The sequence below is a fragment of the Thermoascus crustaceus genome (assembly GCF_041956765.1).
Source record: "Thermoascus crustaceus strain CBS 181.67 unplaced genomic scaffold VTN00scaffold_1, whole genome shotgun sequence".
NCBI lineage: Eukaryota > Fungi > Ascomycota > Eurotiomycetes > Eurotiales > Thermoascaceae > Thermoascus > Thermoascus crustaceus.
In genome coordinates, this window is record NW_027192527.1 from 5,877,214 (window position 1) to 5,894,295 (window position 17,082).

Consider the following 17,082-nt stretch of genomic DNA (forward strand, 5'->3'; position numbering starts at 1 on the left):
GATTAATAATAATAATAATATGTATGCGTAACGACTGTGGAGAGCAGACGGCTTTTGCGAAGGAGGCAGATGGCTATCATGGTCCTGAACAGAAATTCATTGGCCTGCAATTCTAGTGTATTCTCTTCGTCTTTTTCTGTTCCGTCTCCACGGATAGCTTTCGGACTTGTCAAGTCTACCGTTTTTTCGCTCCCAGGTTTTCAATTACAAGGCGATCATTAGCGGAAATGCTCACTTCCAACTAGCAGTGTTGGTTCCATATAGTGTTCATCTTGCCATCTCGCTTGATCACTACTCCAGATGTATCCGTGAGACGGAAAAGCAAGAGTTTAGGTAATCTGTGCACATCCACTGTACACTACGGCGGCTCATGTAGCCAATTGCAATTATTTGTTTGCTTCCCTTTCATTGGGGAATAATCGTGCATTCGAGGTCGTCTCCACATTCAAGGCCGTGGACACGTCCTGTTCCAGAAGTAGAATAGTATATGACTCCGTTGAAGAGAATGAGAATCATACAGGTCCTGTATGCTTGTATATGCATAGAAATAGAAATCCCTCAGGCATATCCCTACCTCTCTTCTTAAATTTCTTTTAAAGATACCAGAGGTTCCTAATCACCAAAACTATCTCCATCGATAAAGAGATCCTTCGGCGGCATCTTCCGTTCTTGGCGCGGTCCGAGCCTCGCGAGGCCCTTCCGAGTCGGGATAAGCCTCGGCCGGGGAAGAGATCGGCCCTGGTCCAGATCGGGAAGTTTGAACCTGAGATAACCTTGCATGTCATATATCAGTCTTCTATCTTTAATCCTCCCCCTGTCGTCCTGGGAGGAAGCAGGGTCGTTTTATTGACCGTGTCTCTTTCACTCTTTCTATGGGTTCTTATCCTGCTTTGCACTCTGTCATATCTACCTATTCAGGTTGAGAGAGAGTTGACAGTTCTCTGTGGAGAACTGCACGAGTCCCGTCCCGTCCCCGCATCGGGGTGGCATGGCAGGTGGATCCCCATATAATAGCACAACTAAATAACCTAGGTATCTAAAAAGGAGTATCTAACACAAAAAAGAAAGTCTTCCGTGCCGTGATTCATTATCCAGGAGGCCGCCATCGATCCACCCATGTTGGACGTCTACTGCAAATAAAACTTGCACGAGAACCATGCTCGACACAACGCGCATACAAGACCTGCTGCGTCAGGTCCCACAGCACGTCTCCTCGTGGCCTGAATTCCTGCAGACGAGACTAGCCACAATGGACCCGCAAGCTATGCTCTTTATATTGATAGCGGGGATGGTGGCGTGGAATCTTATCTCGAAGATTGTATGTATGGTTTTCTTTTGCGGTTTATATAAAATTATTTCCATACCTATTTTTCTATATTTTGTTTTCTTCGAAAACGTATATGATTTTTTTCTGGTTGTCTCTCGAATCATGGCTCGTGCTTTGTATTCGAAACGTGGAACTTGATATTGACTTGAAATGTGATACTATGTCCATGATGCACACGATTCTGTCATATTGAGTGTCTTTTTAATATTATGACTGTTTGTATTAACATAATAACAGAGGGAAGCTCGGCAAACGTCTAGACGCGGTAGGACCCTTGATGCACCCAACTTCCCACCAGTCGAGCCTCTCGAGGACTTCGACTGGAAGACCACAGAGCCGCTGAAATTCCGTCCATTCAAATCAAAGTATCACCTGACAATGGGTATGTCTTTTATTACCAAGATACTTTTCCCTGGAATAAGTCCATCAGCCGGACGCTGAATGTATGGCACAGCTCTCTCAACACTAATCCCAAATGAGCTTATCCCCATGGACAAGACCTACAAGGAGCGCCTTGCCCTGCGTCGTTCACTCCTGAAGGAGTATCATGACACTGTCGTCGCAGTGAACAACGACTCTGATAAGCGTATCCGTGCTGCCGTATGTGAACTCTACACTTTCCTCATGGGCACATACCTGCCGGGCCGTTACCCGACCATGTTCAAGCTCCACCGTGCCGAATACGAGACCGGCAAGGCTGTCATGCTTCATAATCTGGTAACAGAGGAGATATGGCCTGTGGAACTGAGCCCGGCAGCTCCGACGATCCGGGCATTGGAGACGCTGATCAAGGTCGTCGACGAGGATATTCTTATTCTACTACCAGAACAGGACATGAACAAGGAGGAGAAAAAAGCGGAGGAGAAGGAGGAGGGTGACACCAAGTACATTCTTGAAGCCTACGCTGCATGCTTCCCTGCGGGGTTCGATACACGGAAGAAGCTGGGCCGACGACTGGCGAAGATCCATGAGCCCGTCCCGGGTTATCAGGAGAAGCTGGAGAAGAGCATGGACCGGTTCTTCGAGAAGCTTGAGGTGGGAAAATATGTGAAGCGTGTCAATTGGAGCATTACGACGGACGCGGAGCTCTTCTCGGCTTTTGGTAACGTTCATGGCGGCGAGGGGGAGAAGTTAGAAGCCATCAAGCCTGAAGAGTTGAATCTAGATAAGGTATGTGCACCCCTTTTTTCTTTCCTTTCCCCTGTTCGCTTCTCCCTTTTTCTCTCTCCTGTGCAAGTTACTAAGTCGCAACGCACACCTAGACCTTCCTCCGCTGTGAACGTCAAACCCTCCACCGTCTCCCTTCCTCCAAAGCCATCTTGTTCGCGTTCCACACGTACACGTATCCAATCAAGGAGGTCAAGGAGGAAGGGCTGGGGGAGGAACTAGCGCAGGCGATCGACGGGCTGAAGGAGGGCAGTGTCCCGCAGATACATTTCTACAAGCGTGGACCCGTGTGGGGGGACGCGGTCAAGGCGTTCTTGAGGAGTTAGTCTATTATCCATTGACTCATCGCAGTTGACGCGTCTCACATCCATGTCAAACTACTACCTACCCATATAATATGATGTCCTTGGCACTATTTGATGGGCGCCGAGCTAAGACCCTTACATTTACTTCCCAGATAATAATGGCTTCACCACTGGGCGTGTAGACGAAATGTACTGTACTACCATTACCACAGCTGGACCTGTTGAAAAATGTTTATAAGACATTACCCCACTCACACAGAATCCACAACAAATCCAATATGGTGTAGTGGCTAATATCGCCGTCTTTAACACGGCAGCCGGGGGTTGGATTCCCCCCTATCGGAGTTACCTAGTTAGCAACCAAGGAATAGATGGTATATGCTCATTTATTCATTTATTTTACAAGATCTTGATTTTTTTTTCTCTTTCCCCCTTTCTTTTTGCATCTATTGTTTAAAACTGAACCGCTTTTCAATTCGTCCTCAGGGATATATATATGTAGGGTTTGGGGTTTTCTTTTATCGATCGACTTCTACCACCAATGGAGGTATGTACTGTACGTTGATGTGCCTAATATAGAACAGTCATATCCAAGAAGCATCTTTCTCGGGTTCCGGCAAACGAGGCAAATGATACGCGATCCAATATTCAAATAAAAGATGGAATAACCCTTCAGGGATTTTTTTTCCTGTACAGCTGGAGCAGAGCAGCAGGACCAGATACACCCCAGGGTGTTTATATCGTGGATATTGGTGTCTTTAGATATTTTGTGTGGTTTGGTTCACTGTCTGAGTGGGAAGGGTCGTTTTGTAGTTTAATCGATTCAGAGCCTTTGTCAATGAATATTAGATTGACTCTAGTTGACCAATCACTGCGCATGAGGAATGAGATTCAGGCTTTCATCTTTCATTTTTTTTACTTTCGCATGTATTTACATCTTGCAAAAGATATCATGTGTCTATATTGAATTCTCGGCCCGTACACGTATAAATCGTAAATTTTGGGAATTGAGAATTTCTCGCTCACCTCTACACCGGGGTAGAACGCGAATCAAAGAAAAGAAAAGAGGACAACGGAATATAAAGCATCTATCTAGATCTTACTCAACCTCTCAACGACCTTAATCAGATCCGCCGAAACACCCATAGCAGTGACATCACCACCAGCGCCCGCACCCTGCACGATGAGCGGGTTTGCACCGTACCGCTTCGTGTAGAAGCTGATGATGTTGTCGCTGCCCTTCAGGCCCGCGATGGCGCTGTCCTTGTCGAACTGCTGCAGTCCGACCTTGACCTCCTTCTTTCCGACATCGATGCTACCGACATAGCGCACGACCTTGCCGTTCTTCTCGGCGTCGGCCTTGATGGCGGACATCTGGCCGTCGAACTCGGGCAGGCGGGCCATGAATTGCTCGATGCCCTCCGCAGTCGAGGGCAGGGAAGCCAGCTCTGCGGGGATGAGGGATTCGACGGGGAAGGAGGTGGGGCTCTGGACGTCCACGCCCGCGATACGGGCCAGGATGGTCAGCTTGCGCGCGACGTCCATGCCGTTGAGATCGTCGCGGGGGTCGGGCTCCGTGTAGCCGAGCTGCTTGGCCTGGGCCACGACCTGGCTCCATTGCGCGTCAGAAGAGCCGGAGACGGGGGCGAAGGTGTTGAAGAGGAAGGACAGGGTGCCGGAGAAGACACCCTCGATGCGGGTGACCTCGTCACCGGTCGCGACGAGGTCGCGCAGGGTCGAGATGACGGGGAGGCCGGCGCCGACGGTGCTCTCGTGGTAGACGAGGGCGGAGCCCGCGGCCGCGGCGGAGAAGATGTCCTTCCAGAGGGAGAGGTCGGAGGAGAAGCCCTTCTTGTTGGGCGTGACGATGGAGATGCCCGCGCGGAGGAAGAGGGGGTAGGAGCTGGCCAGGGCCGGGTCGGAGGTGTTGTCGACGAGGACGGAGCGGCCTGGGGCGGCGGAGAGGTAGGACACGATCTCCTGGGGGGTCATAGGGCCGGACTTGTTGATCGACGGGGAGGCCGCGGCGCACGCCCAGTCGGAGGGCGGGATGGCAGGGGCGTAGGCCGGGGCGGGGGCCGTCAGAGTCTGCGTCGAGCGGGCGAGGAGGACGAGCGCCGGGGCATTAGGGAGGCGGGCGAGCTGGCTCAGAAAGGCGGTGCCAACTCCGCCAACGCCTGGAGCATGTTAGCAACTTGATATATAAAATATACATGTTCACATATTGAGAAATAGTATGTGTATGGGGGGGGGGGGGCAGTGCGAAAACACACCGATGACGCCGAGATAGACCTTGTTGGCGGCCATTATGACTGTGTCTGAACAAAAGTCCAACTAGTATAACCAATTGACCTTGGATAAGACTGAAGAAGCCTGTTCTGGGGATCGTCGTGTCGTTGACGGTGTCGAGGACAAAAACGCCGCGAGTCCGTGGCGGGGTTTCTCTGCGGGGCGCGTATTTCCTTTTTGGGCTTCCGCGGACGGAACTCCGCCTCCGCTAGCCTAGATCCGCATCCATCTCCATCAGCACCGACTTCCAGCTATCTACATCTGACGGCTTTGTCAACATATCAACCTCTACACCGCCATATGCCCTACTACAGCATCTAGAAATTCCTAAAAATCATCCCGCTACACGGGACCAACCAAAATGGCCGACCAACAGATCTCCAACTCCCTCTACGGTATTCAACGCCCCAAAAACACCGCCACCAAGAAAGACCTCACCTCCTCCTCCACCCTCGCCTTCACGACCCATCTCTCCTCCCTGATCTCAAAGAAAGATGCGTCGGAAGCCAGCACCACCCGCGGCCGCGCCCGCCCCTCCAAATCCGCCAAACCGGACATCTTCTCCGTGCACAACAAGGGCGCGCAGAAGCGTGCTGCCGCGGACGAGGCTGCAGATAATGACTACACGCAACAGGTGCACAAGCGCGCGGATGATATAGGACAGGTGGATGCGACGACGCTGCATCGGTTGAAGAGGCGGATGGAGGAGAAGGCAAGGATGTATGAGGATATGAAGAGGGGGACGCACTTGGAGGACAGCAGTGAGGACGAGCAAGGAGGCGATGACTACGCGGCGAAGCTACGGAGAAAGGAGCGGAACGCACTCGTCGATTTCGACAGGAAGTGGGCGGAGGAAGAAGCGGCGAGGATGGAACGCGGTGATCCCTCAGAAGAGGAAGAGGAAGAGGAGCAGGAGGCAGATGCTGATGCCGTCGACCTGGTCGAATACGAAGATGAATTCGGTCGCACACGTACGGGCACCAGAGCTGAAGCTGCTCGAGCAGCCAGACTCAAGCAGCAACAGGACAACGAAGCCCGTGGCATCCCTCACGATCGCTCGCGCCCCGCCCGCCCTGAGAACCTCATCCACGGCGCCGTAGTTCAAACACAAGCCTTCAACCCGGATGCGGCCATCGCGGAGAAGATATCGTATCTCGCTTCGCGGCGGGACCGCTCCCCGACGCCGCCAGAGGAGACGCACTACGACCCGGAGTCCGAAGTGCGGAGCCGGGGAACAGGGTTCTACGCGTTCTCGAGGGACAAGGAGCAGCGGGAGCGGGAGATGGAAGAGCTGATGCAGGCACGGAAGGAGACAGAGAGAGAGCGCGAGGCAAGGAGAGAGAGAAGGGTTGAGAGGGAGAGGATCAAAGAAGAAAGGAGGAGGAAGATCAAGGAGTTGAGGGGGAAGAGGCAGGCGGAGATGTTTTTGGAGGGGTTAGGGGATCTGGGTGGGTTGACAGCCACTGCCCAGGCTCAAGGTGGTACATAATTGTCTCTTCTTTTCGATTCATCGTCCGAGTATTTGATGTTTTGGTTTTCCTTCGCCTGTATAATGTGCAAGATACCCAGGGTCATGAGAGATTTGAGGTCAAATGTGAATAATATGATAATGCTCGAGTTTGATATGATATGATATGTGCATGAGGCTAAGCCGGATTCCACGTCCTATCCCGAAACCGGAGACGGTGTAGTGGCGGCGCCATACGAATCCTTCGTCCGAGATATATTAAAACAAGAAATACCACCCAGGGCCCCCTCCCCCCGAGAACAAATGCTCCAAAACAAATCCAACCAATTGAGAAGAGAAATTTGCAATAGATATATGAAGAAGAGTGACAGACAAAGGAAAACTCAACAATGAGAGAGGAGAGACAAATAGATAATATGAAGAAAAATAATTAAACCGAAGCGTCTTTTTTTGTTTCGTTTCGCTCTCGAACGGAGGGGTCTGGGTATACGAAACCAACCAAAAACTAAAACCTGATTCCATCCCAAGATATAACACAATTATTCCCATTCAGTCGTCAAAAGTATGGCGAAGGATTGCGATGTCTAGTCGCTGAATTGTCTGCAAGAGCCAGGCTTCTAGCTGACTGTGCGTATCACGGAACATTCCTCCTCACTTCCTGCTTTCCGTATAATAATAATGTGGTAGTTGTCATAACTGCATATTATGAAACATGGTCGACCCCCTTCCCTCACATTGATAGTGCCAAATCAGGTCATATAAGATCGGAAGCGGAACCCGACCGTAAACGTCGTGAAGCACGTCAAGTCGTCAATCGTTCAGTCGTACATACAAACATTTCCGCCTTCGTTTCGTCTCATTTCAGTTATTAATTATTCATTCGTTATAAACGTGATATGGTGAAATGATCGGGTAGATTATAAACGAAACTCGTGGCGTCGTGTCATCGCTTCATGCTACTCGATTCGGTTCGAGCAGAACGGAGATAGAGAATATTATAATCATGTCGTGCTTTTCTTTTCGGTAGGCAGGTCGACGATGATGCTAATGAGTTTGAAAGCAGCGTTTTGCTACTTATCTGTCAATTTCCGACAAGAAACTATTGTAAGCGTCCACCAGAAGGTAAGGAATTCATTCATCTGAACATTCGGAGCGTATTCAAAAAGCTGTCGGCGTCTGTAAGGTCGATCTGTGAGTAAGATACATACACTGGCACCCATAATGGATTCCACAACGGAAAGGATATAAGAGACTACTTACCTGCCCTAGTCGTAAATGTAAGCACATGCTCCCCCCTCGGACCCCGAGGGGGAGTATAGTCCTCCGAAAGGAAGACGGTCCGCTGCAACTCACGGAAGTGGATCGTCTTTGAGTCGACCCGGCGAAGCCACGAACGGTTGGTTAGATGGTGGGTGACGAATGCTGTCCAGACGGGTGACCTAGAACCGTAATAACGGCAGATCGTTAGCTCCCTGATGGGGTCTGGTCCAGCAATTGATAGCACAAGAACTTGAAAAGAGCTTACCGCTTCATCTCCCCGCTATGGACGGAAGCCTGCAGCCGTACCGCACCAGATATGGTGTCCCTGTAAACGCGCAGGGCATGGAGGTAGCCGTCATCAACAATCTGACTACAACGCAGGTATCAGCATGTGGCTTGTAACGAGCAAAGGGGTGGTTGGAAAAAAAAATGTCACTCACCCCCCAAACAATTCCTCCTCCTCATGGAGTTCATAATCTCTAATGCGGTGCACTGGCCTCCCACAGTCCTGGGATCGAAGAGCAAGGAACGTGCAGAAAAATAGGACCATTCCTGGACATCCACGATCCTTATTAGAGAGAATGAAACAACACTCGCAAACTGCCGCTTGCTTGGCACCTACGTTCAATCGTATTAAATTTCAGATTCGCCCACAACACTAACTCTGTCCCAGCGCGACGCTTGCGGCAAAGCTGAAGACAGGGTCCTTCGCGGACAACCTCCAGCAAGTTTAGCGGAAGACAGAAGTACTCGCTGGGCCGGGAAACGTGGGGTACTTTGCACATAATTCGTGCTCGATGGTCTGTCTCTCTCACATAGAAATGGACTGATAAAGTTTCTGGACCGCCATTGAAAGTTCTAGAAGTCGTTAGGTTAAAAGACATAGAATAGACATTCATTTGAGAGTGAAATAAACTTACAACTGGGATAGTTCTTCAAACCCTTCTCGCTCAAGCCATCGCTTTACACCCGGTATGAGATCGCCAAAGCATTTGGAGCTGTGCAGTGTCAACCTCTTTGAACCGAATCACCGAATAGATATTCTTCCACCCCACTCACCTTGGACCCGCCATTGGGATGATCGTGGCCGTATATTCGTTTGCAAATGCCCTCTTCGCCCAATGATCATTGGGCGCGCGCGGGTCGCACGATTCGGTGGTGGTGGTCGAGGTGGAGTTTGTCGCCGGAGAGACTGGAGCGTCGGGAACGTATGGCGGGATGTCCGACAAGGTACCAGACGACGGTGACTGAGAGGTCTGAGACGATTGAGGCGATGACACAGATAGGGACTGCGGTCGAGGTCTCTCATACGATCGCCGTATTCGTGGCCCTCGCGCGCCAAGGACGGGGCTTCCTGGTTCAACGATATCACTCTCGAAGGAACATTCCCGTCCAGGAGGTCCCGCAGGAGGAGGTCCCAGAGACATGGAGCCGAGTTGGGCAGCAAACCGACTATCCTGCGCTACCAGAAGAGCACGGATATTGCTACGAAGTCCGGAAAGGAACGTTATATCCGGCGACTTACTGTTCAGCCAAGGCGAAAATCGTCAGTATCGATGTCGATTGCGCTGGGGTCACAATTGTGGATTAGGTAGGAAGGTAGGTAAAATGGGCATGGGAGCATACTTTTTCATGATATCTTCCAGTTCCTTGAGGAACAGCTTATATTTCCCCAAGCGGGTGGCCAGGGAGTAATGAATTTCGTTGTTAAAGAACGTAGAAAGATCGATCCATGTCTGTTCATAGGCATCCCTGGTGAGAGTCCTCCGTGAATCGAGATCGCCGAAGAAGTCGACGACATCCTCTAAGGTATACTTCAGACTCGCCTGGACGAGGTCCAGGTCGGGTTGCACGAGGTGTAGGTTGTGACGGTAATGGCGCGAGCTCGTCAACTCCTCGAGGCTGTTCAGAGCGGTGCTGATGGCATAGAGATCGGCGATCATTCCAGTGATCTCCGTGGTGTGTTCAGGCAGTGGATCACGGAACTGTCTGAAGCCAGCAGCAACGTCCTCTGCGTTGACGGCGGACGTGCGCAAGGCCATGCTTGCGGTTGATGACTGTCAGGCCATCGGCTAAGATGACACCAAGCAGAAGAAGTGATGACAGCTCTCACATAGGCGCAAAAGACGATACACGGCAAAAGGAGGGGCAATTCCACGGGAATTGGGATGACAGACGAAGAAAAGGTGAGGGGACAAACAAGCAGGCAGCGAGGCGGGAGGGAAAACCGCAGGGCTACAAGCGCGAGATCGAACTCGATCCCCCGTCCAGCTCTAAATAATAATAGCGGCCGACGAGCGCAGCTCTAGCGGAAGTCTAATAATAAAAAGGCCATCTTCATCTGCGGCTCACGAGCGTCGCAGTATTATCTGGGAGCTTCCTTCTCTGTTTTAGGGCGTTGACGTGTTCAACCTGCCCGACATGCGAGGCCAATGAGCGCTGGCGGTCGTTTTTGCCCGCCCACGCCGTCACTGACACGCAGCGATCTGCCCTTTGCTCGCAATTGACCAGTGGACACGCTCGCAAGTTTGCTCGGTCGTGGTGCTCGTGTATCCTGACCGTTAAACGGCCCCCAGCTCCTGAGATCTCCAGGGTGCGGGTCTCGACTCCGGAACAGGGGAACCCGACCTGCTTATTTTTAACCTTGAAAAACGTGGGCTGCAGTTGACCCAGGTGGCCGGGATTATGAGAACACTGCAGCAGGTTGACTCAACAAGATGCAGACGCTTGGGAGCCTGGATGGATGCGTTGGAGGTTACCGTGTCTGTATGCGTTTGTTATGGCTGGTGTGTAATGCCCTACAAAAAGGGGAAAGGCTGTCTATATGTAGAAGACCAACACAACGTGATCTTGCCACAGACGAACCATCTTCGAACGATCCTCGATATATGTCCCTTCTTTAATGATCACAACAAAAGAGATGCTACCAACAACTCATCACAAATATCGCACAGTGACTTTTTCCTCAGCTTTTTCTCCCCCGAGCTTCAAAATACTCAGGCGTCGAATGGACCGACTTTGACAGCCACCTGCCTGGATGGAACCAACCTAGGACCGTGATAGCGAGCAGCATCGGGACAGCCTCGAGAACATACAGCGGCCATTCATGTGAGAACGTGTAGCTAGGTATACCTAGCGAGAATTCGACGACCCGATATATCGAACGCACCTGGATGAGGCCCCTCCATTAGCCTTTGTCTTGTTTTGAAAGTCCGAATATATTTATTTCATAGGAGACAGCGCCACTCACAATGATGAAGAAACCGGATATGTAAATACCCATCAGGACCATACGGTGGCCTCCATCAATGCCGTCTCCAGCTGACCTCGCTTGAAGATGGAACAGGAACACGATGGCCAAAAAGACAACAAAAGTGACAAGCTGTAGGACCAGTCCTGTAATCAATATCCCAAAGCCTACATCTTTCTCAGTGCCCTCCCAGTTACCGGCAGCGGCGATTCCAATGCCCGACCCCTGCATCACGAAGCTCAAGACGTCGGAGGTGACGAAGATTCGGGGAAGCCATCGGGCACGCTTGCTCCTCCTCCCACTATCTGCGTCTGGAAGCTGGAATTGTATCAACCTTCCGACGAGTAGGTACAGACTTGCACAGACAAAAACGGGCGCGACGACGATGAGACTGGAAGAGACGGAGTAGAGCGCGATATCGTCCGGTCTCTCAACACTCCCGCAGCGTACGCCGTACCCTGCGACCTCCAGTCCCACGCCAATGAGGATAGGGATGAAGTAGCCTATGTGGGTGTACTTCCCCATGCGTGGAGCGATGATAGTCATATATAGTTGGTATAGGAATGGCAACACATAGAGAACGGTGAACACGATGGAGGCAGGGAGGGATGGGTCGTAGAAGTAGATGCTATCGACCTCGGAGTCGGATGCCATTGTAGACCGGGAGATTCGTACGTCTCAATTTCTCAAGTACTTTTTCAATATGAATAAAGCAGTGTAACTTGTAGTAATTGGAGGGCACCGCAGTATTCTCTGAAATCGAAAAGGGAAGCAAGTTCAACGTCAATATTCAAACAAAAAAATAGCAGCCGAATAATTAAAGGATTATGTTGTGCTAACTTGCAAGAATACAGGTACATAGTATAGGTATCTGAGTAGCTGGAAAAACGTCCAGATTTATACGTACAGGGACCTCCCAGGATTCCGACACAGAACAAGCCAGCGTTACGGCTCTGTACAACGAGCCTCGCGGCATTTAACGATCACTTCAGGTCCATTCGTCAGCCTGCTGAGGTTTCGAACGATATCTAGAGTACTAGTGATGGCGCAGCATGAGCGGCATCATCGCATTCGGATTCGCTTGCATGACCACACGCGGAGACTAGAGAAAACATAGCCGAAAATAGTAAAACGTCTGAGGTCCACCTTGTTTCTTTGAGCTCGGTTCTTTAGTCTAGGTTGTGAAGGCAAATACGTAGCAAGACTCGTATGCCTCCTCGTACGCATCTCGACTTGATAGGGCGCTGTAAAAGGTCCGCGGTGTGGCGGAGCTTGGCCCTGCCGAGCATCTGAATACGAATGCGACAGCTGACATTATCCCAGAAACAGAATTAATTCAATGATTCCATCTCACTGCCTGGACAAAGGATGTGAAACTAAGGGCACGAGAGACATCTTGGCGATTCGGTCGGAGGAAGTATCTACTTCGTAAGCCAGAGAGTGCCGGGAAGGATCGGTTAGCCGTTGGGACTCGAGGAGATAGAGCTGAGCCTTGGCTATTTGGTCCAGTCTAATCAATTAAATAAGGAAAAGTCGGGTAAACATCGGATATAGAGAAACGATGCACTGCTGTCATGTTTTAGGATGGTGATACAAATGAGCCCCAGGCGACAACGCAATCGGTTCCTGCAGGACTCCACAGCATCTGGGTGGGATGGTCAGTAGACAGTTAACGAGTGGATTACTATGCATAGTTTAGAGGTTGCATTTCCTGCCATATATATAAATAAATGACTGTCGGCTCGGAGGAATAACTTGAATCCACGAGGTCGATGTTTTGCCGACGTTTTCCGCCAAGACCACCAATCACCGCCTCACGTGATTATAACCGCCATCCCAAAACGGGGAACTCTTAGGGCTTAGGGTTATATCTTCAGCGGGGTGACTCGATATCATACAGTTAAGACTTTGATCCCTTGGTGGTTTGGAGCACGTCCGACTCACAACACAGCCCCGCCTTCTCTTACTCATATAAGAGAGTAATTGAAGTGCCTCCGCCGTTATTTATTGAAAACATTTGCTGTTCTGTCGAAAATCTTTGTCCTTGAGACATAACAGCCATGGCGGACTCCGGTCTACCCCACCGTCCCAAGCCCGAGGAAACCCCAGAAGCTTCAGCTGCTCCGGCGGCAGAAGGAGGAGCCGCTGCTCCCAGCAAGAATGCCCTGAAGAAGGCCGCCAAGGAGAAGGCTAAGGCAGAGAAGGCTGCCCAGCGTGCTGCGCAGGAAAAGGCCCAGCAGCAGGCCGCCGCCGCCAACGCCGAAGACACCGCGAAAGGTCTCTACGGTCCAATCCCCGAGTCCGAGGACCTACAGCCCGTTACAAACATTCAACAGCTCTCGGAGGAACACTATGAGAAAGAAGTGACGGTCATTGCCCGCGTCGACAATGCCCGTGTGCAGAGTGCGAAGCTGGCATTCTTGATGCTGAGACAACAAGGAGTGAAGGTGCAGGCGGTTGTAGCTGCAAAGGAACCGATATCGAGACAGATGGTCAAATGGACTGGTGGTATCAATGTTAACTCTATTGTCCAGGTCACCGGTACTGTGAAGAAGCCCGGTGTTCCGATCGCATCTGCTACCCTGAGCAACCTGGAGATTCACATCAGCAAGGCCTACCTCATTTCCGAGGCAGCACAGATGCTTCCCATGCAGGTTAAGGATGCAGAGAGACCGCCACCTCTTAGCGACGTTGTTGAGGATGGTGTCCAACTTGACGCCGAAGGTGCCCCCATTGTCACCCTCAAGACACGTCTCGACAACCGCGTGCTCGACCTACAGACGGAGACCAGCCAGGCTATCACATGGATTTCGAGTGGTATCGTGCAGCTGTTCTCAGAATACATGTTGAAGAGTGGCGCACGGTGGATTTTCACCTCGAAGTTGGCTGGAGCGGCTAGCGAGGGTGGAAGCAATGTCTTCGAGGTCAAGTACTTTAAGAGGAAGGCTTATCTCACGCAGAGCCCTCAGCTGTACAAGCAGATGTGCATTGCTGGTGATATGGAGAGTGTCTTCGAGATTGGACCAGTCTTCCGAGCGGAGGACAGCAACACCCACAGACATCTGACTGAGGTACGTCGGTGACGTGGATCTGGCCTTTCAACACTAACTAGGTACTGACATGCATTTAGTTTACGGGTCTTGACTTCGAGAGAACATTCCGCCACCACTACCACGAGGTCCTGGAGTTTGCTGAGGATCTTCTTGTGTTCATCCTCACTGAGCTGAAGGAGAGGTACAAGGACCAGATTGCTGTTGTCCAGAAGTCGTATCCGAAGGCAGGCGACTTCAAGCTTCCCAAGGGCGGCAAGGCACTGAGACTGAAATACATGGACGGTGTCGCCTTGCTGAAGGAAGCTGGCGTCGACGTTTCCGAGCAGGAGAGGTTTGAGAATGACCTTACCACTGCGATGGAGAAGCAGCTGGGACAGATCATCCGGGAGAAGTACGACACCGACTTCTACGTGCTCGACAAGTTCCCGATGGCGGTCAGGCCGTTCTACACCAAGGCTGACCCCGAGGACCCGAAATTCTCTAACTCGTATGACTTCTTCATGCGTGGTGAGGAGATCATGTCCGGTGCGCAACGTATCCACGACGCCAAGGAGCTGGAAGACAGCATGAGGGCCAAGGGTCTTGACCCGAACTCCGAGGAGTTTGAGGACTACCTGGCTGCTTTCCGCCAGGGCTGCCCTCCTCACGCTGGTGGTGGACTGGGTCTGAACCGTATCCTGCAGTTCTTCCTGGGTCTCCCCAACATTCGTCTGGCGACCTTGTTCCCTCGCGACCCTCAGCGTCTGCGGCCATGAGCGCGAGGCTCATGCAGCCTTTCGACCCCACGTCCAACCGGACGGTTCATAGGGAAATACCCCAATTAGTAGACCATAACGGAATTTATGAAATACATATCCCATGTTAGAAGACATAGCTCATGGCATTGTAACGTAGAATTAATAGACGGTACCTATTGCTTGCGGAGCCGGACGGTCCAGGCCCGTGTCACCGGCGGCGGGTGGCCCAAGCTCCCGGAGACGTTGGTAAATATTCAGCTAGCTATGAACCACCTGCATCCGAGAACATCTTGCTCTTTCATCTGCTCATGGACGGTCCCCAGACGGCTGGAAATATGCCCGACAAGCGTAAACCACCGACCTCGGAGCCCGGCGGCTCGCCCTACGTGAAACGACCTCGTGCCTCCTACGCAGCAGAAGATGAGGAGGACGAAGACCTACCGTCGACCGCGCCTAGCATAAGCCCATACGAGCGCCCCCGCAACGACCCCGTCTACGGCCAGAAGAGCGCGTTCCCAGGACTAGACGATCCGGTCGGCGATGAGCTCTTCTACGGTGACCCGGAAGATGGCTTGGAATATCTTCGCATGGTCCGGTAAGTTTTTCTTTTGCCTCTTACCACATCCCTCTCTCTCTCTCTTTTCCAGTTCCCGCTCGCTAAATCTGTCGGCATTGCGCGTCTGTCCTTTGTCCCAGCCTGCGGATGATGATGATGATTTCTTGCGATCTCGAACGCTGATGAGCGGTATCTCATATGTTCTGTTTTGTTAAATTTATAGATCGGAAGCCAATTCGTTACCCCCTCTGTTTATTGCGCCGAAACAACCATCCGAGACGGTGATAGTCGCGGAGAAGACGACAACAACAACAACAACAACGATAACAACGGTACCCGACAAGGCGGAGGGGAGGGTTTCGACCCAGGGTGAAGAGGAAGAAGAAGCAGAAGAAGAACAAGCCTTCTACTCCGACGGCGTCTACATCGCTCGCCCAACGATAACAGCGACCGCCAATGGCGACGCCCTGGAGGACGAAACCGCCGAAACGGACGCGCAGACATCTTACTACGCTCTCCTCCGCCGCCGCTTCCTCCTGCTCCGATCGACGCTAAGATGTTGCCCTCCAGCCTCCGCAGTCGCCGCCCTCGACGACGACCACCCGATCTCCCTCCCCCGGAACTCGAAAGCCGCGCGCTCGGAATGGCGACGTCTCCTGCTCGCGGTGGACCCGCAGATGGTGCAGCTGGCGTGTATGGACATGGACAGCGTGTTGGGCGTGCTGAGCATCATGGGCCGGTTGATGTCGGAGAATGTCAAGAGCGGGGATGCTGCGCGAGTGAGGAGGATCGGGGCCTGGGCGTGGGGTCTGCTGGGGAGGTGTAGGGACGTTGGGCAGATGAGCAGTGAGGAGGTGGGCGAGATTCGGGATCTGGGGAAGAGGGCTGCGAAGATACTGGGGAAGATGAGGGAGGAAAGGATGGCTGCGACTGCTGCGCAGCAGCAGCAGCGGAGCTCGGTCGAAGAGTCGGACGAGTTTCGGGAAGACAGTCGCGAGACTGGAGAGGGAGACGAAGAGGTCCCGGTCCAGGTCAATGTTGGTGCTGAGCAGCATCCCACTGACCACGAAAGACGTCAAGATCAAGAAGCAACCGAAGGCGATATCGATCCAATGGACATATCTTTCTCCCAAGATACCGATGGTCCCGCAGAACCTCAACCAGAAGACCTAGAAGCAGCCAAAGCCCGACTCCAGGCAATGCTAAAACTCAACCAGGAACCGGAGCAACCAGCTGAGAAAGAAGAAGCCAAAGAGACAGCCACAGCCACTCGCACCGAGGTACAGGTGGAAGCTGCCGCCGAGAAGAAATCACCCGACGCAATCAAACAGACCCGTGCGATGCTCGACATGATTCTCACCGTGGTGGGCGAGTTCTACGGGCAGCGGGACCTGCTTGATGCGCGGGAGATATGGGATGAGGATGTGATGTGGTGATGGTGATTGTGATACTGGCAGTGGACCAGACCTTTTCTTTTTCTTTCTGCACCTGTGTTACAATTTAAGAACGTTTTATGTGAGCGTAGTTGTCGTGTCAGTTTAGATAGGGATATGTATGCAATGCGAGATACCCCGGATTTTTTGAGACCTTTATCTTGTATACTGGGATGTAACCGTATCTCCCCGTTTTATTCTTTTTATAAATACGAAGTAGTGATACTTCTACTCTCG

At 51.8% G+C, this 17,082-nt stretch overlaps 7 protein-coding genes across 7 annotated transcripts; 4 read left to right on the top strand and 3 right to left on the bottom strand.

Annotated features, from left to right (window-relative positions):
• Positions 1–1,156: 1,156 nt before the first annotated feature.
• On the top strand, positions 1,157–2,820 carry VTN00DRAFT_2127 (uncharacterized protein; the record flags this gene model as incomplete). The annotated part of the gene is made up of 4 exons (XM_069428311.1): positions 1,157–1,318; positions 1,565–1,709; positions 1,782–2,497; positions 2,590–2,820. The coding sequence occupies 4 exons, from the start codon at positions 1,157–1,159 to the stop codon at positions 2,818–2,820; spliced, it is 1,254 nt and encodes a 417-aa protein (XP_069292829.1).
• A 1,071-nt stretch (positions 2,821–3,891) lies between these two features.
• Positions 3,892–5,106, bottom strand: VTN00DRAFT_2128 (uncharacterized protein; the record flags this gene model as incomplete). Its single annotated transcript, XM_069428312.1, has 2 exons — positions 3,892–4,976; positions 5,073–5,106. The coding sequence occupies 2 exons, from the start codon at positions 5,104–5,106 to the stop codon at positions 3,892–3,894; spliced, it is 1,119 nt and encodes a 372-aa protein (XP_069292830.1).
• A 343-nt stretch (positions 5,107–5,449) lies between these two features.
• VTN00DRAFT_2129 (uncharacterized protein) lies at positions 5,450–6,577 on the top strand (the record flags this gene model as incomplete). Its single annotated transcript, XM_069428313.1, has 1 exon — positions 5,450–6,577. One exon carries the CDS (start codon positions 5,450–5,452, stop codon positions 6,575–6,577), a length of 1,128 nt encoding a protein of 375 aa, XP_069292831.1.
• Positions 6,578–7,691: 1,114 nt separating this feature from the next.
• On the bottom strand, positions 7,692–9,858 carry VTN00DRAFT_2130 (uncharacterized protein; the record flags this gene model as incomplete). The annotated part of the gene is made up of 8 exons (XM_069428315.1): positions 7,692–7,732; positions 7,817–7,995; positions 8,082–8,186; positions 8,257–8,368; positions 8,439–8,674; positions 8,737–8,814; positions 8,876–9,340; positions 9,443–9,858. The coding sequence occupies 8 exons, from the start codon at positions 9,856–9,858 to the stop codon at positions 7,692–7,694; spliced, it is 1,632 nt and encodes a 543-aa protein (XP_069292832.1).
• Positions 9,859–10,781: 923 nt separating this feature from the next.
• Positions 10,782–11,720, bottom strand: VTN00DRAFT_2131 (uncharacterized protein; the record flags this gene model as incomplete). The annotated part of the gene is made up of 2 exons (XM_069428316.1): positions 10,782–10,985; positions 11,067–11,720. 2 exons carry the CDS (start codon positions 11,718–11,720, stop codon positions 10,782–10,784), a joined length of 858 nt encoding a protein of 285 aa, XP_069292833.1.
• Positions 11,721–13,126: 1,406 nt separating this feature from the next.
• VTN00DRAFT_2132 (uncharacterized protein) lies at positions 13,127–14,874 on the top strand (the record flags this gene model as incomplete). Its single annotated transcript, XM_069428317.1, has 2 exons — positions 13,127–14,137; positions 14,197–14,874. The coding sequence occupies 2 exons, from the start codon at positions 13,127–13,129 to the stop codon at positions 14,872–14,874; spliced, it is 1,689 nt and encodes a 562-aa protein (XP_069292834.1).
• Positions 14,875–15,164: 290 nt separating this feature from the next.
• VTN00DRAFT_2133 (uncharacterized protein) lies at positions 15,165–16,848 on the top strand (the record flags this gene model as incomplete). Its single annotated transcript, XM_069428318.1, has 3 exons — positions 15,165–15,446; positions 15,504–15,534; positions 15,644–16,848. The coding sequence occupies 3 exons, from the start codon at positions 15,165–15,167 to the stop codon at positions 16,846–16,848; spliced, it is 1,518 nt and encodes a 505-aa protein (XP_069292835.1).
• Positions 16,849–17,082: the final 234 nt, after the last annotated feature.